The 26,794-nt window shown below is 38.4% G+C and overlaps 1 protein-coding gene across 1 annotated transcript in view; it reads right to left on the bottom strand.

Annotated features, from left to right (window-relative positions):
• The window catches only part of KCNH2 (potassium voltage-gated channel subfamily H member 2), a 696,728-nt gene that overhangs the window by 313,384 nt on the left and 356,550 nt on the right, over positions 1-26,794 (bottom strand). Inside the window, exon 3 of the mRNA XM_044067613.1 lies at positions 23,406-23,805. Coding sequence (XP_043923548.1) covers positions 23,406-23,805 — 400 coding nt within the window. The remainder of the gene's footprint in view (positions 1-23,405; positions 23,806-26,794) is intronic.

The following is a 26,794-nucleotide window of genomic DNA, read 5'->3' as shown; positions in this document are numbered from 1 at the left end:
ACTTTCATTTGCTATGTATCAACCATGATTTGCATCACGTGTATTTTTATTTCAAATTTTATAATTAATTTGTCTACTACTGGAGCTTTTCTCCCCGGGCCTCTACTGAAAATGGAAATATATCCAGTTAGACTAGCCCGGTCAACAAATGTAAAATAAAATAAATAAATAAATAAATAAATACATTTTTTAGTTGGTGCCATAATAGATACCAGAATCCATCATATATGGGAGCCGTGGTTGATCTCATGTACCTGTGTGACTTGCATCTTCCATCTGACAATTCTATAAAAAAAGTGCAACGTTCACTCATTTCTGCTTATCTGCCATTAGACCCCCCCCCCCTTCTCCTCATTCCAAATCAAATAGTTCTAGAGAAGGGCTTTACATATTGGAACACCACGGAAAAGAGATGGATCTGACTGGGATCTTGATTTTGGGTTGGAGAAGCTAACTCTATTTAAACCTGCAACCACCTGTTCCATGGAATTTTTACTTGGAAGGCTGCTTTACTAATTGCTCTGACTTTGGCTATATGAGTATTTGGGTTGTAGTCCCTCATGTCTATTCACTCCTTTTTCATTTTCTGTAAAGATAAGATGAGTCTTAGAATCAGCCTTACCCTTACATGTCCATTGGCAATTCAGTTATTACCTGGACAAGACTGCAGATTTCAGAATGTTGTTACATTTTTTTATTTTCCTTGATTTATTTATTTATAGTTGTTTACTGGGGTAGTGCACTGATCAATAGTGACCAACTTCAAGTTCAGCATGAGTCAAATACAAAACATTTCACAAAAAATACATACGTAAGTAATAATAGAACAGTTCAGACTAATTATGTTGAAAAAAAATGTGTATATACATTTTAGTGAACAAGCACTGATGATGATGAAGATGACTGATGGCAAGAAAATGTCTCAGACTGTTCAGTTCTGCTACTCTTTGCCCCCCTGCAACCCCCACACCCCCCTACTTAAATATACCAACTCCAAGATCGCACTACAGCGAGGACAAGGGAAATCTCCCAGTCTGTGCTGTATGCTATTGCCCATTCAGAATGTCGGTATTTCAAAACTTCAAACATATGGTCTGTGATCATAAAGGTTTCGAAGTTTTGAATTTCGGCATTCTGAAGGGGACCCATATATATATATATATATATATATATATATATATATATATTTTGCTTTTTGTTTTGTCTGTATGCAGGGCCGGTGTTATTTTTTTGGGGCCCTCAAAATGTCAAGTTGGGCCTAGGCACTTCTTCCAGCATATCATCCATCCTAACAACCCCATCCAGCAACCTTTTATTTCATGGCAAAAACTTGCAGGAGCAGTATCCAGAGACACCAAGGGCAGTTAGAGTTACTGGCACTTAGTTGCAACAGTGATACATTGCAACAACACACACCCCAGTCCTCTCCTCTGAGTCCTTCTCCCCCATACCATCCATGTTACCTTGCATCCTTCAACACACCTTTCCTGAACAAGACAGAGGTCTGGGATGCATTTTAGAGCATTTTTTAACATTTTACTCCAATGGTTGCCTAAATAATTTCAGTCTTATTTTTTTTTTTTCAAGCATAATTGTGCCCAAAGCTAATTTTTTCAGCTGACAAAAAATTGTAGCTTAGGTAAACTAACAAAGCCAGTAGTTGTGAGAATATTTAAGTCTTATCTCTAACTCTCTAATAAAGACAAGTCACTGCCTATGCATCCCTCTGGTGTTAGACTGGGATTGATTGTGAGAATGATTTCAGTAATATTCAAGTTTGTTGCTCCTGGACAGTACACCTCTCTTACACAAGCTATGACTTCATGTGCACTAAGGTTTGACTGTGATGAAAATTAAAGATGTAATATCGGCTGGTTTTAGAATGGGTGTGGTTGTAAAACAGAGCTATTATTAGCTTTATAAAAGGGTCATATCTTTTTCTCCAACAAGCAACAGCTTTGGTGGGGGCCCCCCAGAGTCAAGGATGATAAAGGAGTCCCCATATCCATTTAGACAGTCTGGGAGAGTGGGGGCAACCAGGCTCCAAGAATATGTCTGTCTGAATGTTGTGGTATATATGTCTGTCTTACTTTTGAAATATAATTACTTTTTACTGATACACAGAAGAATAATGACTGTGTCCTGGCATTATTAGGTGCATGCAGATAAAAATCATTGAACACACACACACACACACACACACACACACACACACACACACAAAACATGCATGCATAAGCCACAGCAGTACTAGTTATGTACTATTAATCCAGACATCTGAGTTTTATACTTATTGTCCAAAAATAGATGTTGATGCAATATGTTATTCTAGTAACTTTATAAGGAATTAGAATTAGAAATATTTAATTTATGATATGATTCATTTATTCTTTTCTATTATTTTTATTGGATTCTTGAGCAAAAGAATTGAGTTATAGAATCAGGTGTCAGGGTGTCTGGTATTAGTTATGTAAACTACCCTGAAAAGAGGATATCTCCGATGATCGGCAGCTCTTCTTAAATCCAAAATTTGCAGCACTGACCTGCTGATATCACTGTCCCTCTAGTGCTTATATTGTTCATGTTCACTAGCTATGTAGTTAGTTTTAGTGGCAAAATGTCCCGAAAGCAGTTTTAAAGCACCCAGGAGCACTATGTCAGTAGTAAAGCATTCTGATGCCTTGTTACTTGATTACTTACAAAACAATAACTTGCTGTGGTTGGGGCCCCCAGGGGAAGGCCCCAGCCAGACCAGGGTTAAGCGTGGTGCTAAACCGGCCAAATGTCTGTATGAATAGTATAAGCTTATTGTACTACCATTGTTATATGCATTTAGATATAATGTCAAGGAACTTATGTTTGAACTCCTATTGTAATTGTCATGTGTACAAATGTATAATTATGTAATCTTTCTTGGAGCTTTTCTCCCCAGGTCTCTGCTGAAAACGGGCCTCTGGCCCAGTCGGACACTACCTGATTATCAAATGTAAATAAATAACATTACTCTCATTATGAAAAAAGCTCCCATTAGAATGTCAGGGCTCACTCTACCAGAGTTATGGCTACTTCTGTGGCCTTTTGGAACAGGGTGGACTGTAGAGCTATTCTAAAGGCATCAATTAACCATCAGTACAGACTTTCACTAGGCGGTATACAAATGATTCTTCTTCTAGTGTGAGAGCAGGTTTTACTAGAGCTATTCTCCTGCTTTTCTGGAATCTCCAACCCTGCTTCCTTAATCTTTTATCAGTTGTCCCATGTAGCTAAAGGCTACTGCAACAGTGATCGAATGATGAACATAGTACAGTTATATTGGGATTTGGGAGGGTGGCCTAATGGTTAAGGTGTTTGTCTTACAAACACAAGGTGCAGGGTTCAAGTCTCACAAGGGATAATTGGCTAGGCTTAAAATGGCTTGCAAGGGCAGTTAGCTTAGTACTAATCTATGAACCTATGAACCTATATAAGATAATTTACCAAATCAATAGATGTTCAGATAGAGTACTGTTGCAGCTCCTTACTTCTTCCTCTTTTTATTTTTCTGCCTTTCCAAGGTTGGTGTGGGGTCCTTATTACACGTGTTCCTTTTTCTTGACATGAGACTGTGATAGCCTTTTAATGGCAAAAAAGTTCAGAACATTGTTGGCCGTATATGTTTTTCTTATGCCAGCATAGTCGGATGCTTGAATGGATGTATAGAGAGAGAAGAAGGTGCCCAAATCTTTTGTAGATTGGTTGGACGTCGAATATCCCTGGGAGGATATTACCCCCATATAGCTAAATGTTACTCAAGCAAGTATCTGTTTGAACATCATCTGTCATGATAAGTTAACTTGCACAAGTTTACTACTTCTACTCTACATAGTCTGAGCATGCCTGTTAACTATTTTCATTATCACTAGATCACAGTGAGTGATAATGTCTGGGTAATAGTCAATATAAAGTACATTTGATCCAGAAACTTTACAACTGCTACTCAAACATTTGCATGTTATATGCAAAGAAGACTTAAATATGGCTTCTCTGCATATTGTCAAAGCTAACATTGGGCGGCACGATGCCAGGGCATTTCTATGGGCTAGGCTTGTAAAGGCTCCAGGGCTATTAGCCTAGTACACACCTATGAACCTTTGTGCCCAAATCACAAAATATCGAAGATCAAATTAATAATGACTGTTTGCCATTGGGAACCACTGTGAGTGTCGTTTCTTTGTGTGCATTGGCAGTGATTCCTTTGTTCTAAGGCATGGGTGGCAGGATTTACACTGCAGAACAAAGAAATGAGGACATCAGAGCAGTAGTCCAAGTAGCTCGAATGCCATTTGTGAACTTTTAATGTCGAAAGGCAGTTTTCAAAGTCATATAACGGTGATTCGAAATATGTGAAACCCGCAACAGTGAATGTTAGTGTGCATTCACTGTTATAAGATTGAAATATTGATTGGAGATTGCACTACGGTGGGGATCGGGAACTTTGCCCTTTTCCTCACTGTAGTGCAATCTCAGAGTTGTAATATATAAGTATATGTAATATATAAGTAGCAGGGAGTGTGTGTGTGTGTGTGTGTGTGTGTGTGTGTGTGTGTGAGGGAATGTATGCTGGGTAATGTCTACTTTGTGGAATATGGATGGGTCGACATTACTGGTTTCGGTGTTGTGCCTTGTCGATGCTGTTATTTTCTGTATTTTCGTTCGACAACATGATGACTCAATGGAAGTGGTTTCAAGATTATTATAGTAAACCCCCTGTGCCAATAGTTATGCGAATTTAGTATTAACAGAATGGGAGTATAATTATGTGCTAAGGATTGTTTTACCTTCATAACATCATATGTTAAAGAACATTTGTGGATGATCTTTTCTTTCTATGGAGAGGCACTGTCAATGAGTTATCGAGTTTTGTAACATATTTGGAAACAACTACAGCCATCTTGAAATTCACTTTATACTAGTGCAGCAATGGAATTCATTTTTTGGACATATTTTTATCAATTGATGATGGTGGAATTTGAACAGCCATACCTCGTAAGCAATGCAGCAGGAATAATTTATTGGATTGATGCAGCATGCACCCCAAACATACATGTAAGAATGTGCTGAAGTGACAAATGCTGAGGAATTCATGTTTGCATACTGATAAAGAGGAATTTATTATGGCCAATGAGACTCTAACTCAGGAATTTATGTCAAGAGGATATAAGGAGAGAGACATCAGTGAGATTGTGTGAGAGGTTATGGACTTACGTGAAACAAAAAGGAAACCGTTCTACTCTGATAGTTCTATGATGTATGTGACAGAGTGAACATATATTATGAATACAAAAACAAGGGTAGTGCTGACGCATTGTAGTGACATTGGCTATGTCTTTCAAAGTATTATAGACAATTGGAAGATTTTGCTTAGTGATGAGGCCAGGAGACAAGGTGTGTGTGTGTGTGTGTGGGGGCACCTTCTTTTTCTTTTAAGAGTAGCAAGAATTTGAAACAGTTATTATGCCATCATCAATCTAAGAATGAAACTGGAATCAAAAGAAATAAAACAGGGACTTATCCCTGTAGAACTTGTAGTTGTTGCAAGTACATCACCAGACAACAATGCTTTATGCATCCGAGAACACATAGAATTTACACTATGAAGGTGTATGCAGATTATAAAAGCAGAAATGTGATATACATAGCTCTCTGTCAACTTTGTGAAGCATTCTACATTGGCAAAACCAACCAAAACAGTTCAAATAGTGGGAAGATAAGTTCCCTTCTGGGACAAAACTTCTACTTTACTTTTTATGACAGAAATAGTACTTTTTCTGCAAAACATTAATTTTAAAGCTAAGAAGCATTGTTTTTAATGACTGTTATGTGACTTTGTATTACTTTTAAATGGCAATGTTACTTTTTTTACTTTTGTGGTAAAAGGTTTTTAAAACTAAATTAAAATCAATTTTTCTGAGGTAGAAGTTTTATTGTTTTACTTTTGGACATTGGGCGAGTGTTTACATGTCTTTTTACTGTGTTTTTACAGGGAAAAGATAAGTTTTTATGACTTCCCTATTTTCTGACTACTGCTGCTAGATTTCACTGGGATTCAGGCATTTTTTGTTCACTTAATCATGGAATAATCTACTAATTTCTCAATTCTTCATTCTTCCAGCCACAAAGAAGAGAAAATTACTCAACAGCCTTTGCCACCACATTAAGCTGCTAAAATACCTCAGTCACAGATGGATGACTTTTCTGTGACCATTTCTGGTTCCACAGACCATTCATCTTTTTCCTTGGCTCCCTCTGCTGTAGTCCTTTCAGTCACCATGGCCCAATGGGAAAGCCACTCTTGCCGGTCTTGGGAGAACAGGCAGAGAATATCACTCAGCCTAGCCAGAATGTTATGCCTATCCCTAGGGATGTTTTTACTGGAAAAAGTGGATCTACTTCTTTAGAAATTCCTATCAAAAAGAAGCAAAAACTTAGATATATATCTTCTTGTGTATTAGTCACTTTAGACAGGAGTGATTTACTGGGCTTATACCAAAGTTTACTTCAGGATTTTTACTTTCCAGTTCTGCTGTTCCTGGTAAAACTAAAAGAGAGTCTTCATTTTCTGAAGAAGTTCAATTTGTTTGAACCACAACATGATTAGGAAAGGACAAATTTCATTCTGTCCCCTAATATAGAGTTGCTTCGACCAGACCCTTTGAAGGATTCTCTTTCTTTAAAACAGTTTCCAGAATCATTTAGTTGTTTCATTGGGAACACAGTGATATTCCACAGTCACTAAAGAAATACTAAAACTTATTACGACTGAAATTTCCTAAATGTACTCCCATTCCTTCTGTTCTTCCTGCATTGGAGGGTGTTTTTATCATAACTTGAAACTTGCCTGACAACCGGCCTGCTGCCTCAAAAAAGTAGATAAATTGTATATAGTCCCTCAGTCTTATAAGATTGTATACACTCATTCCAGATCATGCCTGTAGCCATTGCTTCAGTGAAACTAGTTGTTTCTAAACATTTGATTAATGCCAATCCTCCTTCTGACAAGATGGGAAAACATTTGATACATTTGGAGAAAAAGTATATTTTTCTATAACAGTTGTTCTTAGAATTACCATCTTCCAGACTAAAATTTTAAAGTTTATGCCTGCCTCTTTTGAGAATATGAGGAATATTTTAATATCTGTTTCCTGTTTTGAGAAGAAATCTACATTGTGTAATTTGGTTGCTTGTGCATTTCAAGTGGTTGCTCACTGTACAAAATTTGCTTATGATGCTACTAATGCTACTTCTAGGGCTGTTGCCAATGGGAGTGTTATGAGGAGGTTTGCTTGACTGTATACTCATAACTTTCCTAAAGATGCCAAACATGAACTTTTGAAATCTCATTGGCAACCTCCAGACACTTAATCCCACACAGTTTGGTTTTGTCAAGGGGAGGTCATGCCTGTTAAATGTGGTCAACTTCTTTGAGACAGTCACCAAGGCCACAGATGAGGGGTAGACAGTGCACACTGCCTACCTTGACCTGGCCAAGGCCTTCAATACTATTCCCCACTCAGGTATAATTGATAAACTCTCTCAACTAGGCATCAATCCATATGTTACCAGATGGGTAACAAACTGGCTCACTAATAGAACCCACCTAGTCAAAATAGGGGAAGCCACCTCAAGTAGTAGACCCGTAACAGGCGGTGTACCTCAGGAATTGGTCTTGGGGCCTCTGTTGTTTGAGATATACTTCTCAGAAGTGCAGGCCAAATCTAGTGGGCTATGGCTGACCAAATTTGCAGATGACTGTAAGCTGGGTGCTGTCATCAATTCATCTAGTGATGTGGACTTCCTCCAAGAGGGTCTCACCCAAACAAATGACTGGTGCCAGAAACATGGCCTCAAACTGAATGCCAAAAAAAATGCATCATCATCATCATCATCATCCCTTTTGGGGAGAATGACTTCCCCACAAATTATCACATTGATAAGGCACTAAGCACGCAATCAGTTGTGAGAGACTTGGTAACCCAGCTTGATAACAAACTGACTTTTGACCACCATATTGCCTCCATTGTACTTCTGTACAATGCTTTATACATGTCCAACCTCATTAGTAAGGGTATCTCATCCAGGGACAAGGTGGTCATCAAATCCCTGTATACTTCCCTTATAAGACCAATAATTGAATACAATCCCCCTTTCAGCATGTACCTGACAAAGCACATGCAGCAGCTGGAGAGACCACAGAGATTCCTCACCCGTAGAGTCCAGAGCCTCAAACATCTATCCTACACAGATAGGCTAAAAGCCCTGTCCCTCTACTCAGTCTCCTACAGACTGCTCAGAGGTGACCTCTATCTAGCAAACAATGCAATCTCAGACCCTGCCCTGAGGGGACTGCTGCATATCTGCAAGTCAAGCTCCACTCGAGTAACCCGCACACACAACCTCAGCCTGGTCTGTGACATCAATAGGACTTGTGGCGGGAGAGAGTTGTGTCCCAGAGACTCCCCCTTTTGTGGAATAGACTCACTCTCCATGTAAAGCAGAGCATCTCATTAAACCTTTTTCAGTGCAACCTGGATAACTGGATGGGGAACAGAAAATACACCCCAGGGATTCCACCTTTGTCCCTGCTGGACAGGTTCATAGGTGCTGACTTGTCAGAACATGTGCTAAATTCTTGGCTAGGCTTGTAAGGACTTCAGGGTCAATAGCCTAGTAACTTCCTATGATCCTATGATCTCCTTTGAACAGAGATTTAGTTTTTGGACCATTTGCTGTAGGGTTCCTTAAAAAGTGTGATGAGAGAAGTTAGTTGATTTAAGGAAACACTCAGATTTTCAGCCTTCCTTTTCTAACTTTTCCAAGGAATGTAATGCTATGCTTACAATCCTCTTTACAAAACAAAATAAATGAAGTCAGTAAGTTGATGGTAAGTAAATGTTTAAAACACTATGCCAGGGAGTTTCAAAAAAGAAAGGAGGACCCCCCCCAGAACAAAGGCCACTCCAATAAGTCTGAATGACTATATGCAAGTCTCCCATCTCCCCCTCCCATCCTGACAAATCCTTAATCCTTCCAGAAAGACTGAACCTCCATTTTTCTCTTTAGCAACAGATAGTTTCAGACAGATTGGTTCTGAAAGTATCCCATCAAGTTTACAGATGTTAGAGGGAGTCTGTCCCTCTTTTTTAAGGAATCCCCTTTTATCAGCCAGACCAAACTCCTCTCTTCCCATCTGTCATTCAGCACCTGTTACCTCAGGTGATGATAGAAACAGTTCTTCTTCCTCATTTAAGAGAAAGATTTTATTCAATAAGTATTGTCATGCCAAAGAAAGAAGATTCTTGGAGACCACTTCTGGATCTTTCATTTCTGAACCTGTTTGTGATAGTGTCCAGGTTCAAGATATTATCCCTTCACAACCTGTTGCACCCCATTCGAGTTTTCTATTGACCTTAGATTTAAAATATGCTTATTGTCATATTCTTAGAAATCTAGATTTCAGATATTTCTTAAGATTTTTAGTGTCTGAATTGCATTATCGGTTCTCTGCATTATCATGTGGTGCTTCCACTGCTCCAAGAGTATTCATAAAGTGCCTAGTTCATGTAAAAGCCTACTGTAGACTGCAAGATATTCACATTTTCACTTATTGAGATGACTTACATATCTTTGCATTGTATTTTTCAACTTGCCAGTGATCTCTTAACTGGGTAAGGGATCCAAGAGACCATACGAAAATCTCATCTGACTTCTCACAGAATTGTTTTCCTGAGGTGTCTCCAAGACACTTCAATTGAAAGGACTTTTCTTCTGCAGGAAAACAAAAGTAGACTTGTATACAGATGTACTACCAAATCTTTCCACTCAGACTATATCACAGCCAAGGAATTTCTCAGGATTCTGTGTTTGATCACCTCTATGATTCTCATGATCCCCCTTTGTAAGAATGCATTTGAGAAAAATGCAGTGGTACCTGAATCTGCAAGGTCTCAACTACAATATCCCAGGCATTTCAAATTCCAGTACTGGAGTTTGTGAAAATGGAGATTTTTTATTGAGATGTCAAATTTGTCTGAATCCAGGTCTCCCAACCTTCCTCCCAGCTCCAGCACAGTTGGTCAAATCAGATGCCTCAGCTTTCCTTGGGGAGCAGTGTATGCAAGGATATAAGTGCATGGTGTCTTGAAGAAAAAAAAATGTTTAAACATAAAAGAGATGTTGGCACATATAAATGCTTTCAATCAGCTCTCTCAATCATTATGGTCCCCAGGACCTCTACAAGTGTTTGTAGACAGCACTACAGTGATGTGGTACATAAACAAGTATGGGGGATGCAGATCTCACCCTTTGTGCAGACTAGCCATGGTAGCCTGTTATATAAGGTTTTTCAGCAGAATCTCATTCTACATGCATCCTATATAATGTCAGAGCAAAATTGTGTGGCAGACAATCTGAACAGGATCGGGACAGACTCTCATAAATGGAAATTGAATAGACAGTCTTCCAAGGAATTGCCCATCTGTGGGAAACATCTGAAATAGATCATTTTGCCTCCACCCACAATAATCAGCTGGCAATATTCTGCTCTAGAATTCCATGCAAAAAGGCCTGGGAAGACAGATTTTTTTTTTATGAACAGGAATGGTCCTGTATGCTTTTCCACCCTTTTCACTAATCTCCAGGGTCATTCAGAAGATTCAGAAGGACCCTTCAAAGGACCCTTCAAAGATCACTGTGGCGACCCCCTTCTGGACCTGGAAATAGTAGTTTCCCCTTCTCTGGGAATTGGCCAGGGGACCACTATTACTGAACCTAATCACACAAGACCAGGAATGTCTGATATATCCTGACTCCAAATAACTGCAAGTGACTGCCAGGATGATAGAATCTTATACCTTTTAGGCATTAGGAAATGAAGCAGATATTAAAAGAAGCAATGAAACCTGCTACTAGAAAGTCATATAGTTGTAAATGGACAAGGTTTTTTTAGTTGGTGCCAAGAAAAGTATTGCCGCCCATTCAGGGTTTGTTTTCCTCTGGTTCTACATTACTTGTACACATTACTATCCTCTGACCTGTCTTACTCCTCAATCAAGGTTCATTTGTCGGCCATCTCAGCATGTCTGCCCATGGATCCTCTTCTTTCAATATTATCTCATGTGAAAATGTTTTTGAAAGGAGGTGTTGCATACCAAGCCTTCTAGGAAACAGGTGGCTCCCCCTTGGCATCTAAATTTTGTGTTGGAAAAACTAACACTTGCTCCATTTTTAACCAGCTCACCAGGATGACTTTATGTTCTTAATATGGAAAACAGTGCTATTAATTGCCCTGATCTCTACAAGAAGAGTATCTGAGTTGCAAGCTCTTATGATTGGTAAGTCTTACCTCATTTTTTACACAGATAGGTTTTCCTTAAGAACTAATCCTTCTTTTATGCCTAAATGGTACTTGACGTTTCTTTGAACCAAGTGATCCAACTCCCTGTCTTATTTCCCAAAACTAAAAATAAGGGAGAAAGTGTACTCCATATATTGGTAGTCCACAGGCAATTCAGGTATTATCTTGACTGAAAAAAATATTTCAGGAACTCTGATTAGTTATTCATTTCCTTTGAAGGTAAGAAAAAAGGGCAACCTTTGTCAAAATAGACTTTTTCTAACTGGATGAGTCATGCTACTATTTTTTGTTATACACACCACAACAAGGCATTTCCAGTCAGAGTGCAGGCTCATTCTACCAGGGCCTTGACTACATTTTTGGCTTATAGGTTCATAGTTCATAGTTTAGTACTAAACTAACTGCCCTTGTGAGCCATTTTAAGCCTAGCCAATTATTCCTTGTGAGACTCAAACTCTGCACCTTGTGTTTGTAAGGCAAACACCTTAGCTATTAAGCCACCCTCACAACCCCTTTTCTGGAAAGAGTTAAATTCCAGAAGTATTCTAGAAGCTGCAAGATGGTCCTAAGAAAACAGTGAGATGGATAGTTTGGCTTAAAGTTGTCAGTGCCTCTGGACATTTCCTAAAGAAGAGAGTCAATACATCGATCTTGGGGGCTTCCTTTTGAATCTTCAGAAGTACCCTGGATATCAGTTGGAAGAGGGGAAATGCATACAGGAATAGTCCTGTCCAAGAAAAGAAAAAATTACTCTGTCTTGCCCTTCCTGCATGGAGTCCTGGAGCATAGTTTTCCCAGCTGATTGTTCAGACAGAAGGCAAAGATGTATTCTTGAAGAACTCCTCATAGATGGATCAAATCTTAGGAAACCCCTGACCTAGTTTCCATTCATGATGGTTTGCTTTTGTTCTGCTCAGCTTGTCTGTCACACAACGTTGCTTTGATGGAATGTAGGATGCCTGTAGAGTGAAATTATGCTGAAAATCTATATCCCAAGAACATGGCTAGTCGGCATAGGGAGTAAGACCAGGTCCCCTCTTGCTTGTTGATGTACCACATGACTTTGGTTTATTACCACATGCCTTTGGTATTGTCTGCAATGTGATCCAGACACACAAAACCTTAAGAAACACCTAAAGTCTGGATAAATAGGGATGTGATGATAAGCACCTTTTAAATCTAGCATTACTAGAAAACTTAGATGAGATAGAACAGGTAACAAGTTGCAAAGTGACAGCATTTTGAACGTGGCCACTATCATAAGTTGGTTTAGGAAAGAAGGATCCAGAACTCCAGGCACTTTCTTTCTTTGGCACCAAAAACATGCTTTCATAAAAACTTTTCCCAAACTGGGAAGGAGGAACTGGCACTGTTACTCTCAGAGAAAATGCTGAAGGACAGGGAGAAATAGAGCAGTTTGGTCTAGTGTGTGAAGGATTACTCCCTGAAAGGGAGGAATTTCCTCTTATTCTGATATTGTTCAGAACCCGTTTGTCTGAAACCACCTATTGCCAAAGACAAAAATGAATAGTTAAACTTACTGGAAGGGAAACGGGGCTGTCAGGTTGGGAGGTGGAATGTGGTCCCTTAAAGAGTCATTCTCACTTGTTTGTCCTTTATTTTAGGGGTTTCTGCCTTTGATTTGGAACCTTTCCCCTTGCCATTGTTTCTTAAATGTCTGTTTACCAACATTTTGCTGAAACTGTTTATTTTTTTCTTACCAAACTTGGACAAAGGGGTGGTGAATCCCTTGGAAAATTTGAACAGGAGGGCTAAAAAAATCTGAGAGATTCCTTGAAAATGTTTACTCCTCTCATCACATTTTTTGATAACCTCTGCAACAGAGGGTCCCCAAACTAACTCTCAATCCGAAGAAGAATTTAAAATCTCATTTTTAATATTTTCTGGGGGGGGTTTCTGAGAATGCAGCCAGGACACCTCCTCAATACAGTACCAGTGGCAATAGCCCTTGAAGAAATATCTGATATAAATTTACTTTAAACAATAAGTTGTGACCTGTGAAATGGAAGAAACTAATCCATTCAAAGCAGATCTTTAATCTCAAGAAGGAATGACAGACAAAGCATTGCTCATACTTCACAATTAGAATATATTTTAGTATATGAGACTGACAATTCAAAATTCTGGAAATCAAAGTTGCAGAAGCATACACCCCCCCCCCCCCATAACTATCAATAATTTTACCATCCTTGTCAGAAAGGGAAGGAATGGAATCAACTAAAGGTTTAGCAGCAGTTGGATTTACTAAAGCTATAGCTAGCTGGGTCATGTTTGGGATGAGGTGTACAAAATATTGAAAGACTGTGGAATCTTATACAATCTATCTGCATTTTATGGGTTGCAGGCTAACTATCAAGGAAATTTCAGGCAGTGACACACACACACACACACACACACACACACACACACACATCCTCCAATACTGACAGAATAAAAGGGATGGGAGAAGGTTCTGGAAACTCCATTTGTAAGAGCTTATATTGTTATTTGAGAGACTGGGAAACCTCAGGGATCTCCCACTGAAAACACTGGCACATTCTGGAAAGAGAATCCCTCATAGGCAGAATCAGATACCATGCTCTCTTCTGAGTCTGAATCAAAAATCTGAGAAGAAAACCCTATCTATATCTGTCCCTTTGTCTTCCTGTCCAGATTCAGAATGTTGAATCTTTTCAAGAAGAAAGGAATCCCTTTTTTCCCCAGAAATCACCATATAAGAGGAATCAGTGACCTGAATTAGACCCTGAGCCAGAGCTAATAAACTACTCCTGTCCAGGGAAATTTGAGCAGAAACAGACATGTTTAGTTTTCTTTTTGACATGAAAATTAGGGCCAACAGGTTTGTTAATGGCAACAACAGCTTCCTCAGAGATAGGCACAACATTCTGACTAAACACGGGAGTGTTCCCTGTCACTTCTCCAAAGACTAACAAGAATGGCTTTCCCTAGCCCAATGAGGGGGACCCCAACAGCTACAGAGGACATGGTGAACCCCTGGTCTATAGTTGCTGTAGGTGCTACACCAGAAGAATCTAGGGGAAAAGATGAATGTTCTGGGAAACAACTTTGGCCGCAGCACAATCACCCACCTGCAACTGAGGTAGATTGATAGCCTGCTGAGGAGGCAAATATTTCTTTCTGTTCCTGGAAGAAGAAATGACTGTGGTGTCTGTAGTTTGTTCCATGGTCAAAATGAAAATCGTGCATCTTTCCCAGAGAAACACAGCAGCACAAGCAGGTAAAAATTAAAATCAAAAGAAAGTCACTTTTTCCCAGTAAAAACAAAGTAAAAAGCATTTATTACACTTTACCAACCCCAAAGAGTAAGGTAACCACAGTTTTTCCAGAAGAAAAAAATATTTTAACATGTTTTTTAACAACTTTTAAAGCTGACATGAAAAAAAGTGAACTCCCATTTAACATTAAAGTTAAGTCTCGGGTCAGCATGTTAAAACACAACCTCATGGAGTAAAAACAACTTTCCTAACTAGGAAAGTAAATTTAAATAATAAATATTAAATGTGAAAATTTTTCTCCAAGGGGAACTTGTCTATTCAGCAATGGAACAGCACAGGCCAACTATCAATCCTCAAAAGCCTGCAGCAAAGCACTCTCTTCAGCAGCAGGGAAAACTCTGGAAGGCTTGGTGCCCAAACCTGTCTTTTTAAACAGTTCAGCACAAGCTGCCTAACGATTTGGTCATGTGGAAGGTGCACTAAAACTGTGGGAGCTGGCTGTCTTTTGTATCTTTGGCAGAATATAATCTGTACACCTTAGGCTACTGCAGCAGTGATCAATATGATGAACATCCACTTTTGCCCCCTCCTTTTCTCCATATTCATTAATAAACGTCTTTGTGACTTTCCCTATCTCCCATTCATCCTCTGTGCTGATGGCATGGTCATTTACCAATAAGATCACTCTCATATCAATATTCATTGCCAACTGCAGTCTGACTTACATGAGTTTCACTAATGTCTCCTAAACCATAAACTACTTCTGAAGCTCACCAAGATTAAAACTATGCCTTTGGGAACTCCACAGAAAGTTCAACAAGCCTCTTGACTCTTTAAGTATCTTTGACTTAAACAATCATTCCATAGAAACAACCTGCAGTTATTAATACCCAATATTATGGCTTGATCAGTTGCTAAACTTCCATTTACCCATACACAGAGTGACAACTAAACAAAACTCCCTCCTCTTCTGGTTCAGAAATATATAATCTTTTCTAAGTCAACCAGCCAGAACAGCCATTAGCAAAAGAGTTCTCCTTTTTCATTTTGAATGTGAGCTTGAATATAGACTTCGGCCTCCAAGCAAAACTCCACCACACTCCAGACAATTTTTAACAGCATCTGTCAATTTATTACAAACTCACCTCTTTGTGACCACCTCTGTATTATACTAAAAAAAAGTCAAAATGGTTATTTATAAAACAAAGATCTAGGCTGCTATTAGGATCCAACTTCTACAAACTACTCCATCTCCAGACATGTACATCCCTGGCAGCTAGACGTCAAGAAAAAAATTCCTCATACAACTTGAAACACTACTCATAAGTCACAACAACCTTCAATACCTCCTAAAACCAAACTCCACAGCACTGTACATGTATTCTCCTTTCAGGCACCTACCCTTTGGCAAGCTCTCCTCATCAGCATTAAAGAAATCAACACTTATTTCAAATTCACACTGCATCTCAGAAAGCACTTCTTTATCCAATCCAAATGTTCCTGTTTCAACACAGGACAAATCACCTAACATACTACCCTTATCCCCATTCCAAGTCTTTTCTCTCCTCTCAGATTCACTGAAAGTTGATCCACTTTACAAACTAATATATTCCACATGTTCACTACTATATATATATATATATATATATATATATATATATATATATATATATATTTATTTATATGGGATTACTTCATTTTGTTGAAAACTTATTTCACTGAAACTCATTTTAGTTGAAAGTTATATATGGCCTTTTTCCCACTGTAGTGCAATCCTAGAGTTAGTATATATATTAAGGGGGTGTGTGGGGGTGTGTGAGGGGGAAGCCCCCACCATAGTTTGGTTATATGTTGTCTTCTGGAAAGAGTTATTCATTGCACTTGTAAGTATCCATCTGTATGCTTTAAAACATTTACAATATGTGGGAGGCTACGCCCCCACCCCTCCAACGTGGGGGGCTGTGCCCCCCCACTTACTTTATATACTAACTCCAAGATTGCACTACAGTGGGGAAAAGGCCATATATAACTTTCAACGAAATGAGTTTCAGTGAAATGAATTTTCAGTGAAGTGAGCTTTCAGTGAATTGGTCACAGGGAACTGACTTTCAGAGAAAAGAGTTTTCAAAGAAATGAAGTAGACCTATTTATATATACATACATATAATATATATATATATATATATATATATATATATATATATATATATATATATATATATATATACATATATATATATATATATATATACACACACACACACACACACACACACACACACACACACACACACACACACACACACACACACACACATACATGCAGTTTTTAATGTAACTAATATGTACTTCCGTTATTATAGGTTCATAGGTTCATAGGTGTGTACTAGGCTAATGGCCCTGGAGCCTTTACAAGCTTAGCCATAGGATTACCCTGGCATAGTGCCACCCGAACTTAGTTCCCAGTGCCTCTGTCGAGTAGAGCCACTGGAGTTATCCCCGAGGTGAATTTTCTGTTTCCCATCCACTCATTAAGATTTCTCTTGAGGAGGGTCAGCCAGGTGCTTTGCTTGACATGTATGGGAAGTCTGTTCCATAGCATAGGCAGTCTCTGGGTTATGAACCTGTCCCTCCAGCATGTTCTTTTAATTGTGGTAATGAGATTGAGGTCTATGGAGCTTGTGGTGGGACTGGGATTTCTTTAGATGTAGCATTTCTAACAGAGCTGGGTCAGACATGGGTTTGTAAGTCAAGCAGAGACCACCTCCAAGTAGGCAATATGAGACAGAATAGTTGGAGTTTTTTGAATCTGTCCGCCTAGGATCCTCTTTGTGAGGTACTTTTGTGGCCTCTCCAGTTGCTGCAGGTGTCTAGTGAGGTGCATGCCAAATGGGCCATTGTACTCCATGATTGGCTTAATGAGGAAAGAGTAGAGGGAGACAATGACCTCATTCTTCCTGGATGCAAAACCCTTAGTAAGGAGATGTGTCACATAGAAGGACTTTCTAACCACAGTGACAACATGGCTATCAAAAGAGAGGTTGATGTCAACCTGTGTTCCCAGATCTTTTATAACACCTTCTGTGTTCAGTAGACGCCATCAATGTGGTAATTCATGGGAACCGGGTTTTTCCCAAAGGGGATGACGACACATTTTTTCCCAAAGGGGATGACGACATATTTTTTGGCATTGAGCTTAAGGCCATGGTTCTGACACCAATCATTGGTCTCAGTGCCATTCTGTAGGATGTCAACATCACTTGAGGAGTTAATAATAGCTCCCAACTTGCAATCCTCTGCAAACTTTGTCAGCCAGAGTCCCTTCATGTTGGCCTGGACTAGAGAAGTAGATAGCAAACAGGAGAGGACCCAGGACCGAACCCTGTGGGACTCCACTCATGACTAGTCGGCAATCTGACTTGGAGTCAGCTATTTTCACACCGTGGGTTCTATCTGTGAGGCAGTTTGCAACCCACCTAGTAATATAGGGGTTGATGCCAAGCTTAGTGAGTTTTTCTATGATTCCTGGGTGGGGAATGGTATGAAAAGCCTTGGCTTCCATTTCTGTATTTTCTTTGGGAAATCTTTTCTATTTCACTCAGGCTAAGCCTGAAATTGGTCAGTACTTATCAGTGAACTACCCCAGTGAACAAATATAAATTAAAATACTTTTAAGAAATAACTGAAAGTTTAACCTTTATAGGAGTACAGTTCAACGTATTAAAAGTACTCACTTAACATTAAAATTACTACTGCTACAAAAATTAAAACTGATACACATTAAACAGAAAAATATGTGCCCCCACACATAGTTACAATGCAAGCATACAGCTACCAGCCATTACATACTTTTCGTCTAAGAGCCTGAATTTGTGAATACATAAACTGCATAAAATTAAAAGCAGCTTTAATTCAAGAAACGGAATGGCAAAATGATCATCTGAATGCAAATAAAATGAAGCTGTACGACATAAAAATGTGTTATGTATCCCTTCACTATAACTTGTGTTTTTTATGTTTACGCTGGTGTACTGCCATTTTCTGCTTATCAGCAATGTTAATTCTCTCTGATAGTGGGGTGAAATTAATGGCAAGACTGTGGAACGTGACATTAAATTCTGTGTGACACAAATCTATAAGAGGAATGTCACTGGGGATGTTACATTTAGCTATAGAGGAGGAAAACAGAACCACAAAAGTTAAAAAACACCTGGGAGTTCAGGTCTTTTTGCAGTACTGAATGATATGGGGGAAGTAATGCTACATGTACATTGAAAGAGCAGTACATTTAAATTACAACAGTTATTAAAATTAAGTTTTTGAAATGTTATCAACTTCTCAATGATAGTGTGCAAATGTTGACTGGGGCAAATATTTTCTGGTTTGATTTGCAAGACTTAGCTGCATGTGCTTGCTCCATTTCCTTATGATTTCCCCCCTCAGTGCCTGCATGACGAAAGGCTGTCTTGCTGCTCACAAACAGATCCACCTTGACAGTGTGATACTTTCCTTTTTATAGTTTTTTGTGTATATCATTTTACATATTTTCCTTTAATATAAGATATATTAGATATTTACATATAGGATGCAAAAAGATGACTATTGTTCAGAAATTTTCTCAGCATAAAACGGACAGTACTTGTGCCAGTAATGCACCTCTAACAATGTTTTTGAGCATAAATTAAACAAGAGTTTATTTTAATGTTATTTTAATATTTGCTGAGTTTTCTGTAGAGTACCCATACTAGCATATTTCTTTGGTGCACCCATTTATGACTAAGAATAATGTTGTGACATTTATGAATGGAATGCTTTAGTTTGTTGGGATTTATTCCACATTAGTCTTCCCTGACAGCAGGAACATTTAAGGTCAGGCTTCTTGCCCACCCTTTTAAATTACATTTCATTGACATGCAGAAGAGCTACTACGCACCAGAAGTTAATGCATGCGCAAGGTATTAAGAAATACACTTGCACAGTGATGTTTTGTGTACAGGTGCCCTTCAAGCAGAACTGCTTCCTGACCTGTCTCTGTTGAGAGACCCAGTGCTACAGTTTCAATTTAAGGCCCATATTCAGAGAAAATGAGTGTCCTATGCAAAATAGCATGAACAGCAGAGACAAACACAAATAGTATGATCACAATTGGGGAAAAGGAATGCTGTATTCAAGGTGTACATACAATTACATAATGATATACTGGTCTGCAGTAGTGTCGCACCAGCCTGCACAGCCATTTGGAAGCAGAAGTTACAGAGACAGAGTTTTACTGTTAATGTTGTTTTCTTCCTTTTTTATTTTCCTTGTCTTTCCAGCTACAGCACTGTACTGGTCTTACTTTGCCTTACAATTGCTGAAGAGTAGAAGAGAAAACATGGATGGATGTCTCAGGAGGCAGGAAGATTTCATCGGCTGTCAGGAGTACTTGCATGATCATGCACAAAACAGTGTTCATAATACATCTAAATTATTTTATTCCAAAACATTGATTGTTAATCTCAGCAAATCTAATGAAATTGTTTTCCAATGTGCACATTTATATTGAGCTGTTACTCTAATTGTTAACAGATATGGGTTTTCACAACTCAGTCAGACTTTCCCCAGTAATAAAATATAAATAAATAATTAATGTAACATATGTATTATTAATAAGTTCTAATTTTGTTTCTTTTTCCTTCTTTAACAGTTATAACAGAGCAGTGGCAGTCACTGCGCCTCAGGACAGTCAATGTTTTTGATGCTGAGACATCAGGGATGCCAAGTCTGCCCCTAAACAGTGGAACTGAGGTCATCCTGCTGAAGGTTACCTGGGTGGTCTCACTGTTGTCCTCTGTGGCTACTACTCAGTAAAGAAGCAGAGGCTTCTCTTCTGAAAATGACTCAAAATGACCCTGTGGTCATCATTCATCAGCTGCACAGCCAGTGATGTCTGAGGGCAGTAGCAGATGAATGCCCAGCACACAACTGTGCACCACCTGACTGGCACAGCATGATCATCAGACTGCCAAAAGTACTAGCTGCACATGACATCACCAAGAAGGTGAATGATGTCAATGTTGGTTGGCCTGTGACTGGCACAGCATGATCATCAGACTGCCAAAAGCACAAGCTGCACATGACATCACCAAGAAGGTGAATGATGTCACTGTTGGTTGGCCTCTGTGCCCTTATGATATATGCCATGTACCCTGCTCTATATCTCCCTGTTACCCCCTCCCATTGTATTGCTTCCTATACTTTATTTGTCTTCCACTCCTTTTTGTCACCTAGTCTGTCATTTGTCATTATGTGTGTTCATCCACTGTTGTCCCAATCTTTTGTATCAATACAAACCCTGTCTGTCCAAGTCTGCATTTCATATCTGCTTGTGTCCCCCCTACAACCTTCCCTTCTCCTTCAGCTTCACTTAACTAAAATTGCAAAGTTATTTGAATTCCTTAGAAAATGAGACAAAATAGAGCTATTATATTTAATGCTAAAAATTCGAAGGTGATGTTTTTTTGGTGATAACCTGCATTATCCATATGCTCTAAATGGTAATATTCTGGAAAATGTGACTAATATTAGGGATCCTGGGGTAGTAATAAATAATGAATTTACATTTGAAGCCAATGTTAGGCCTATAGCAAGGACATGCTATTTGGCAATAAAAGATGTACTACGTACGATACCCACTAGGGGCAAACATGTTTTATGGCCACTCTACAAATCAGTGGTAAGACCACATAAGGAGTTTAATATAGCTGCCTGTATCTTTAACTGTGATTGAATTAATAGGATAGAAAGAGTGCAGAGATATTTCTCCAGGCAAATTAAGCATGTCAGAGCCATGGGGTACCAGAAAAGGTTGGAAGTGCTGATTTGTATTTGATCAACAACAGATTGATTAGAGGGGATTTACTTTTAATTTTTAATTGTGTTAATAATTAGATGTTAGCAACCAGCATGGGCAATGAAATTAAAATCTACTCCACTGAGACCCAAAATAATAGAGGCTTTGTGGTTGTCCCAAAATGTGCTAAAAGAAAATGAGAGTAATCCAGAAAGCTGGAGTCAGGTCTAGCATCCCACCTGTGACCTAGGCTGTGCCAGGACTAATGGGAAACAGCATGCAAAGTATTATTCCAGATAAAAATCACATTAGCTACCAGATCTAGGAGACTCTCTCTCTCTCTCTCTCTCTCTGATGACCTCCCTGTGGGAAGAATAACGACACCTTGTTGAAGTTTAAAGTAGTTTATTCCATTAAGTAGCTAGATAACTAAAAGGCTATGCCAGAAAGTGGTGAAACTTTTTTTTTTCCTGAGACACTTTAAGAATGGAATATGCTCTGGCTTCATAGAAGGCCTTGTAGTCTACATTAACCTTATTAGACAGAAAAAAATGACACTGAAACTTTGAAATGGCAAACTAATGTCCATTTGCTTATGAATTATTTACATTGCGAAATGAATAAAATTTGAAGTTTCAAAATGTATGCTGTTGGATCAAAGATTTGCTTGGCTAAAAATAATCAGTTTTACTCACTGAGGTGTTAAAGATAATATATTGGCTGGGCTCTGCTTATACTTATTTAGGCAAAAAAAAAATGCAGCTGAGAGTTCAAAACCTTAACTCCACTATCTTTTCCTCTACTTCTAACTCCGTCTCCAATAGAGAGATGCAAGTCATTGGATATGCAAAGCATGTACAGCTCAGTGGTAGATCCTAGGATCTCTATTCACCACAATTTACGTTAAGGTAATAGTAATATAAAATCTGGTGTTACCATCCAGTCATTTGTTCATCACAATGCATCAGTCATATTAAAGCAGTTATGTGCATATTCTTCTGTTTGTGGCTGTGCGTGCATCACTTCATATTACTTGTTTCTCTTGTACTTATGTGCTATTCTCTCCACAACATTCTCTCGCAAGATGTTCATTTACTTTCTTTTTTCATCTTCTGAAGTTTACATTATGATGAATTTAGAGAATGCAACATTTCATGTACTTATTTAAATAGACATGGATTAGTTAGGCAATTGGTTCACTGTTCTTTGGATAAAATAACTGACTGCCAGCTAAGTGACCTATAATATAATTCTATATCTGTCCTTTAATATCAGAGTTCATCTACACAAGAAAGTGAAACACAAAATAACAATAAAGTTGATGCAATGTAGACTCAGAAATTAGCAGAACTGTATATAAGGAATATGTCTATAGTATGTGTATGTTCGCATATTATACCGTATGTACTCACATGAATTTCTGGTGATCTGCACAATTTACAGCTGAAAGTCATGTTTCAGATATATGCTGCATGCTTTAATTCTAATACATGTGTGCCACTTCAGGTCTCACTGATCAATGGTTCATTTCAAAGCATTTATATTACTTGCTACAACAGTCTGAAAAAATTAAAACTTAATGTATAGAATACCATTGCACATTTACAACTTTCCCCTGTCTCTAAGGAGAACATCCCTAAGGGCAAGAAAACGAATGTGCTATCTAGAGTTTTCTGCAACAGCTGACATGGGATTGCTAGTGTGAATCTAAAACTCAAAGATGGTCTTTGCAGATGTTTTAATGGTTTCAAATTATAAGTCCATCAAGATGAGTCACATGACCTACAGTAGGCCTAGTATAAAAATATGTGCTTGCCTTATAAAAGTGAAATTTAGTAAAACAACAGAAAGTAAATTCACTTTAATGAAATATCAGTTCCAGATGATATTAAAAAAACATGTAGGTAATACAAAACATACTCACAGCCAATAAGCATGACGCAGATAGAGAATATCTTCTCAGAGTTGGTATTGGGTGAGACGTTTCCAAATCCCACACTTGTTAGGCTGCTAAAGGTGAAGTACAATGCTGTGACATACTTATCCTTGATGGAAGGTCCTGAGTTGGCATCACTATCATTATATTCCCGCCCAATCTGGACACCTAGTGAATACAGCCAACCAATCTTTGGTTTGACGAATGTACGCTCCACATTCCCAATGGCATACCAGATGCAAGCCAACCAGTGGGCAATGAGGGCAAAAGTGCACATAAGTAGAAAAAGCACAGCAGCTCCATACTCTGAATACCGATCCAACTTCCTCGCCACTCGCACCAGCCGTAGGAGACGCGCAGTCTTCAGCAGTCCAATTAACGTGGTGGTCTGAGAAGAGGAAAAATGTGGTCAATACAGTTTTAATATACACCATGAAGGAATAAAAAAATTAAGTACTATTCACATATATATGATCCATACTTGCACTTATCACAGGTTACCCTGTTAGACAAGGCATACGATTTGAACATTCTTTTTTCATTGTTTTTTCATGGCTGAACAGCTCTGGCATAAGTGCAAACAGAACAGCTATACAAAGATAAGCAACACAACATGACACCAAGAATGACAAACACCACATCTAATGTCTGTGATGTTTGCCACAAGGAATTTAGGTTTCCACTATGTATAAGTAATGTTGTAGCTAATGGTCTTTATTTATTTATTTTTTTAATTGGCTAAAGCTACTTTACATGGATATGCTTGCAATCCTCTCTTCTTGTTCTGTTTTCTTCTTATCTGCCACAGCATACTATCTCTTAACTGTCACATAGTTTGGACATCACTCACTTTAGCTTTTAAAAAGACCTCAATGTTAGAAGAAAGCAATATTTCACAATGTATGGTGACATTTTAAAATATAAAATTTACAACATTTTCCATACAGTGACAATTTAAAATATACATTCACAATAATCAAAGCTCTATCCTCTTTAATTAGCAACATTAGTACACTCAATTATGCATTTTCCCTAATCTTATATTTGGTCACATCACATTATTTTACACACTTGTCACACATATCGGTAAAAAATGAGCCACACAGTTACAGAACATACAGCATGGAACATTAATTAGTGAGTGGGCTATTTAAGCAATAATGCATGACTGTGTGTGTGGGTATATCAGGATTACCCATGGCTGGTGTGGTCTGATCATGAGAGTGAAGCCCAAAAGATTAAACAAAGCTAACCATGAGTAAATCCTGATAAACCCACACACAGAAGTGTATTATTGCTATTACACAATAACATTATTTAACAAAGACATATTATGCATGCATATGGAACTTAAGCTCCCATAGCTGCACAGTATATCAATGCAAGAGAAGTGATGGAGAAAGGAGAATCTCCATTGCATTTTTTTTATTTACTATAAAAAACAGAACATTTTTATGAGGAACATCAAAAAATCAGTTATGCTTCTGTTTCTTTAGTTCTGTAGAACGTGCCTGATTTTTCTCATATTTTTTGTGTCCTCAGTACAGAATGCTGTTAACCAGCATGTACTAACAGAAAGTCTGACTGCTCAATGGTACTTTACTGGCCAGATGCTCGCTTCACAATGGGCACGCTGCTTGGGCTGTCCAGTTAGTGTGCTCATTACTGAATGCTAATGACATTGTATTGTTTAATTTTTACTATACAATGACTGCTCATTGATATTCAAAAAAGAGCATGCTGACCAGACAGTTCAACCAGTGTGTACACTGTAAATCGAGCATGCACCAAGAGAAAAAAGTCCAGCTGCTGAAGCACCATTGTGTGGCCAGACTTTCTATTAGCATATGCTGGGAGAACAGCAATATACAAGAAAAATCAAATATGTTCTGCAAAACTTAAGAAACAGAAACATACCCGATTTTCGTTGCACTTTTCTGCTGTCCCTCATAAAATCCTTACTTTTTAAACATTAAAAAAAAAAAAAAAAAAAAGCAATGGAGATTCTCTTTTCTCCTTTGCCTCTCCTGTACTGTTGTCCTGTGCAAGTGTGGGAATGTTAGATCCATATACATACTCAGTACATCACTCCACAATGTGTGAAACATTTACAGCAGAGATTGGAATACCTGCTGTTAATGTTTTCATATTCATACTGCTTGTGTTTGAGAAGTACAAACTGAATAATAAAGACAGCTTTAAACTAAAAGTGGTAACAGAATGAATTGTACAAGGTGCTCTATCAGAAAGAGGATTATAAGATAAAAATAGAAGGTTCATAGTTCTTGTCTTTTCGGCTTTTCCTGGTTAGGGGTTGCCACAGCGGAACTCCAGTCTGCTAATGATTGGCAGTCGCGTTTTATGGTGCCAAGTTGCCAGCCTGACGCCCAACCTTCAGCGAAGGCACGCCCATTCACGCATGTCTTTCGGAGGCCACTCGACCGTGGGGAGGACATGCAGACTCCACACAGAAGGCACTCCAGCCATAATTGTTAATGATGTTGCTGCAATTATGTTATTATTTAATGTTTAAATTATAGTTTTGGTATGGCTATTAATACTGAGTAGGCATAGTATGCAGTTGTCTGAGACATAGAAAGAGAGCGAGAAAACATTGACAGGGAATACTGAGCTCCCAAGCACAAATCTCAACTTTTCAGATTTTCGCAGAATGTCCAGAATTTTGCCTTATATTTTAAGGACTGTATGTCATAAAATTTGTGGTTTTCTGACAAATCACTAAGGGTTGGCATCACTAAGTAATGATGTACATTTCAGTTTCAGACTTCATATCCTTCAGAAAACATGTACTAACACAAATCCTGTTATTCCAGTCACTTTCTAACTTTGTAAGAGCAATATTTAAAATATGTCCATTTTGGGGGCCTTGTCTCCTCCATGATTTTACTGTGTGTCCAGATATCTTCTGCTAAGAGGTAGAGAGGTATGCTCCAAAAGTGGGGTTGTATGTATAGGGGAACATAGCTAAAAGCTCTTCTGGTGACTGATGCTGCTATGTTTTGGCTGCTACGAGTACATGGAAGTGATAAACTGAGTTACTCTTTAAGCAGAGCAAAATGGGCATGCTCACCAAAAAATATGCATACTTTTTATTAGGAGGGGAAAAGAAATGGTAATGTAAGTTGAATCTAGGGCAGTCAGATTAAAATGTGGTCAAGTACGGAAAAGGTCCATTCCTAATTCTACTGTAACACAAGGATTTCTTTAGGATCAGTGGAATTATTGTAAAGTAAAATTATATACAGAGGATTAGCCAACTTGCTCTGGAGTAAAAGATGAAAACACTCATGAAACTAAACAAACAACTCAGAGAAAAAATAAACTCTATCAAAGCCAGATTTGTGGTAAATTTGGGC

This window comes from Protopterus annectens, chromosome 3.part1 (genome assembly GCF_019279795.1).
Source record: "Protopterus annectens isolate FY-2018-M chromosome 3.part1, PAN1.0, whole genome shotgun sequence".
Lineage (NCBI taxonomy): Eukaryota > Metazoa > Chordata > Ceratodontiformes > Protopteridae > Protopterus > Protopterus annectens.
This window is presented reverse-complemented; position numbering and strand designations above follow the sequence as displayed.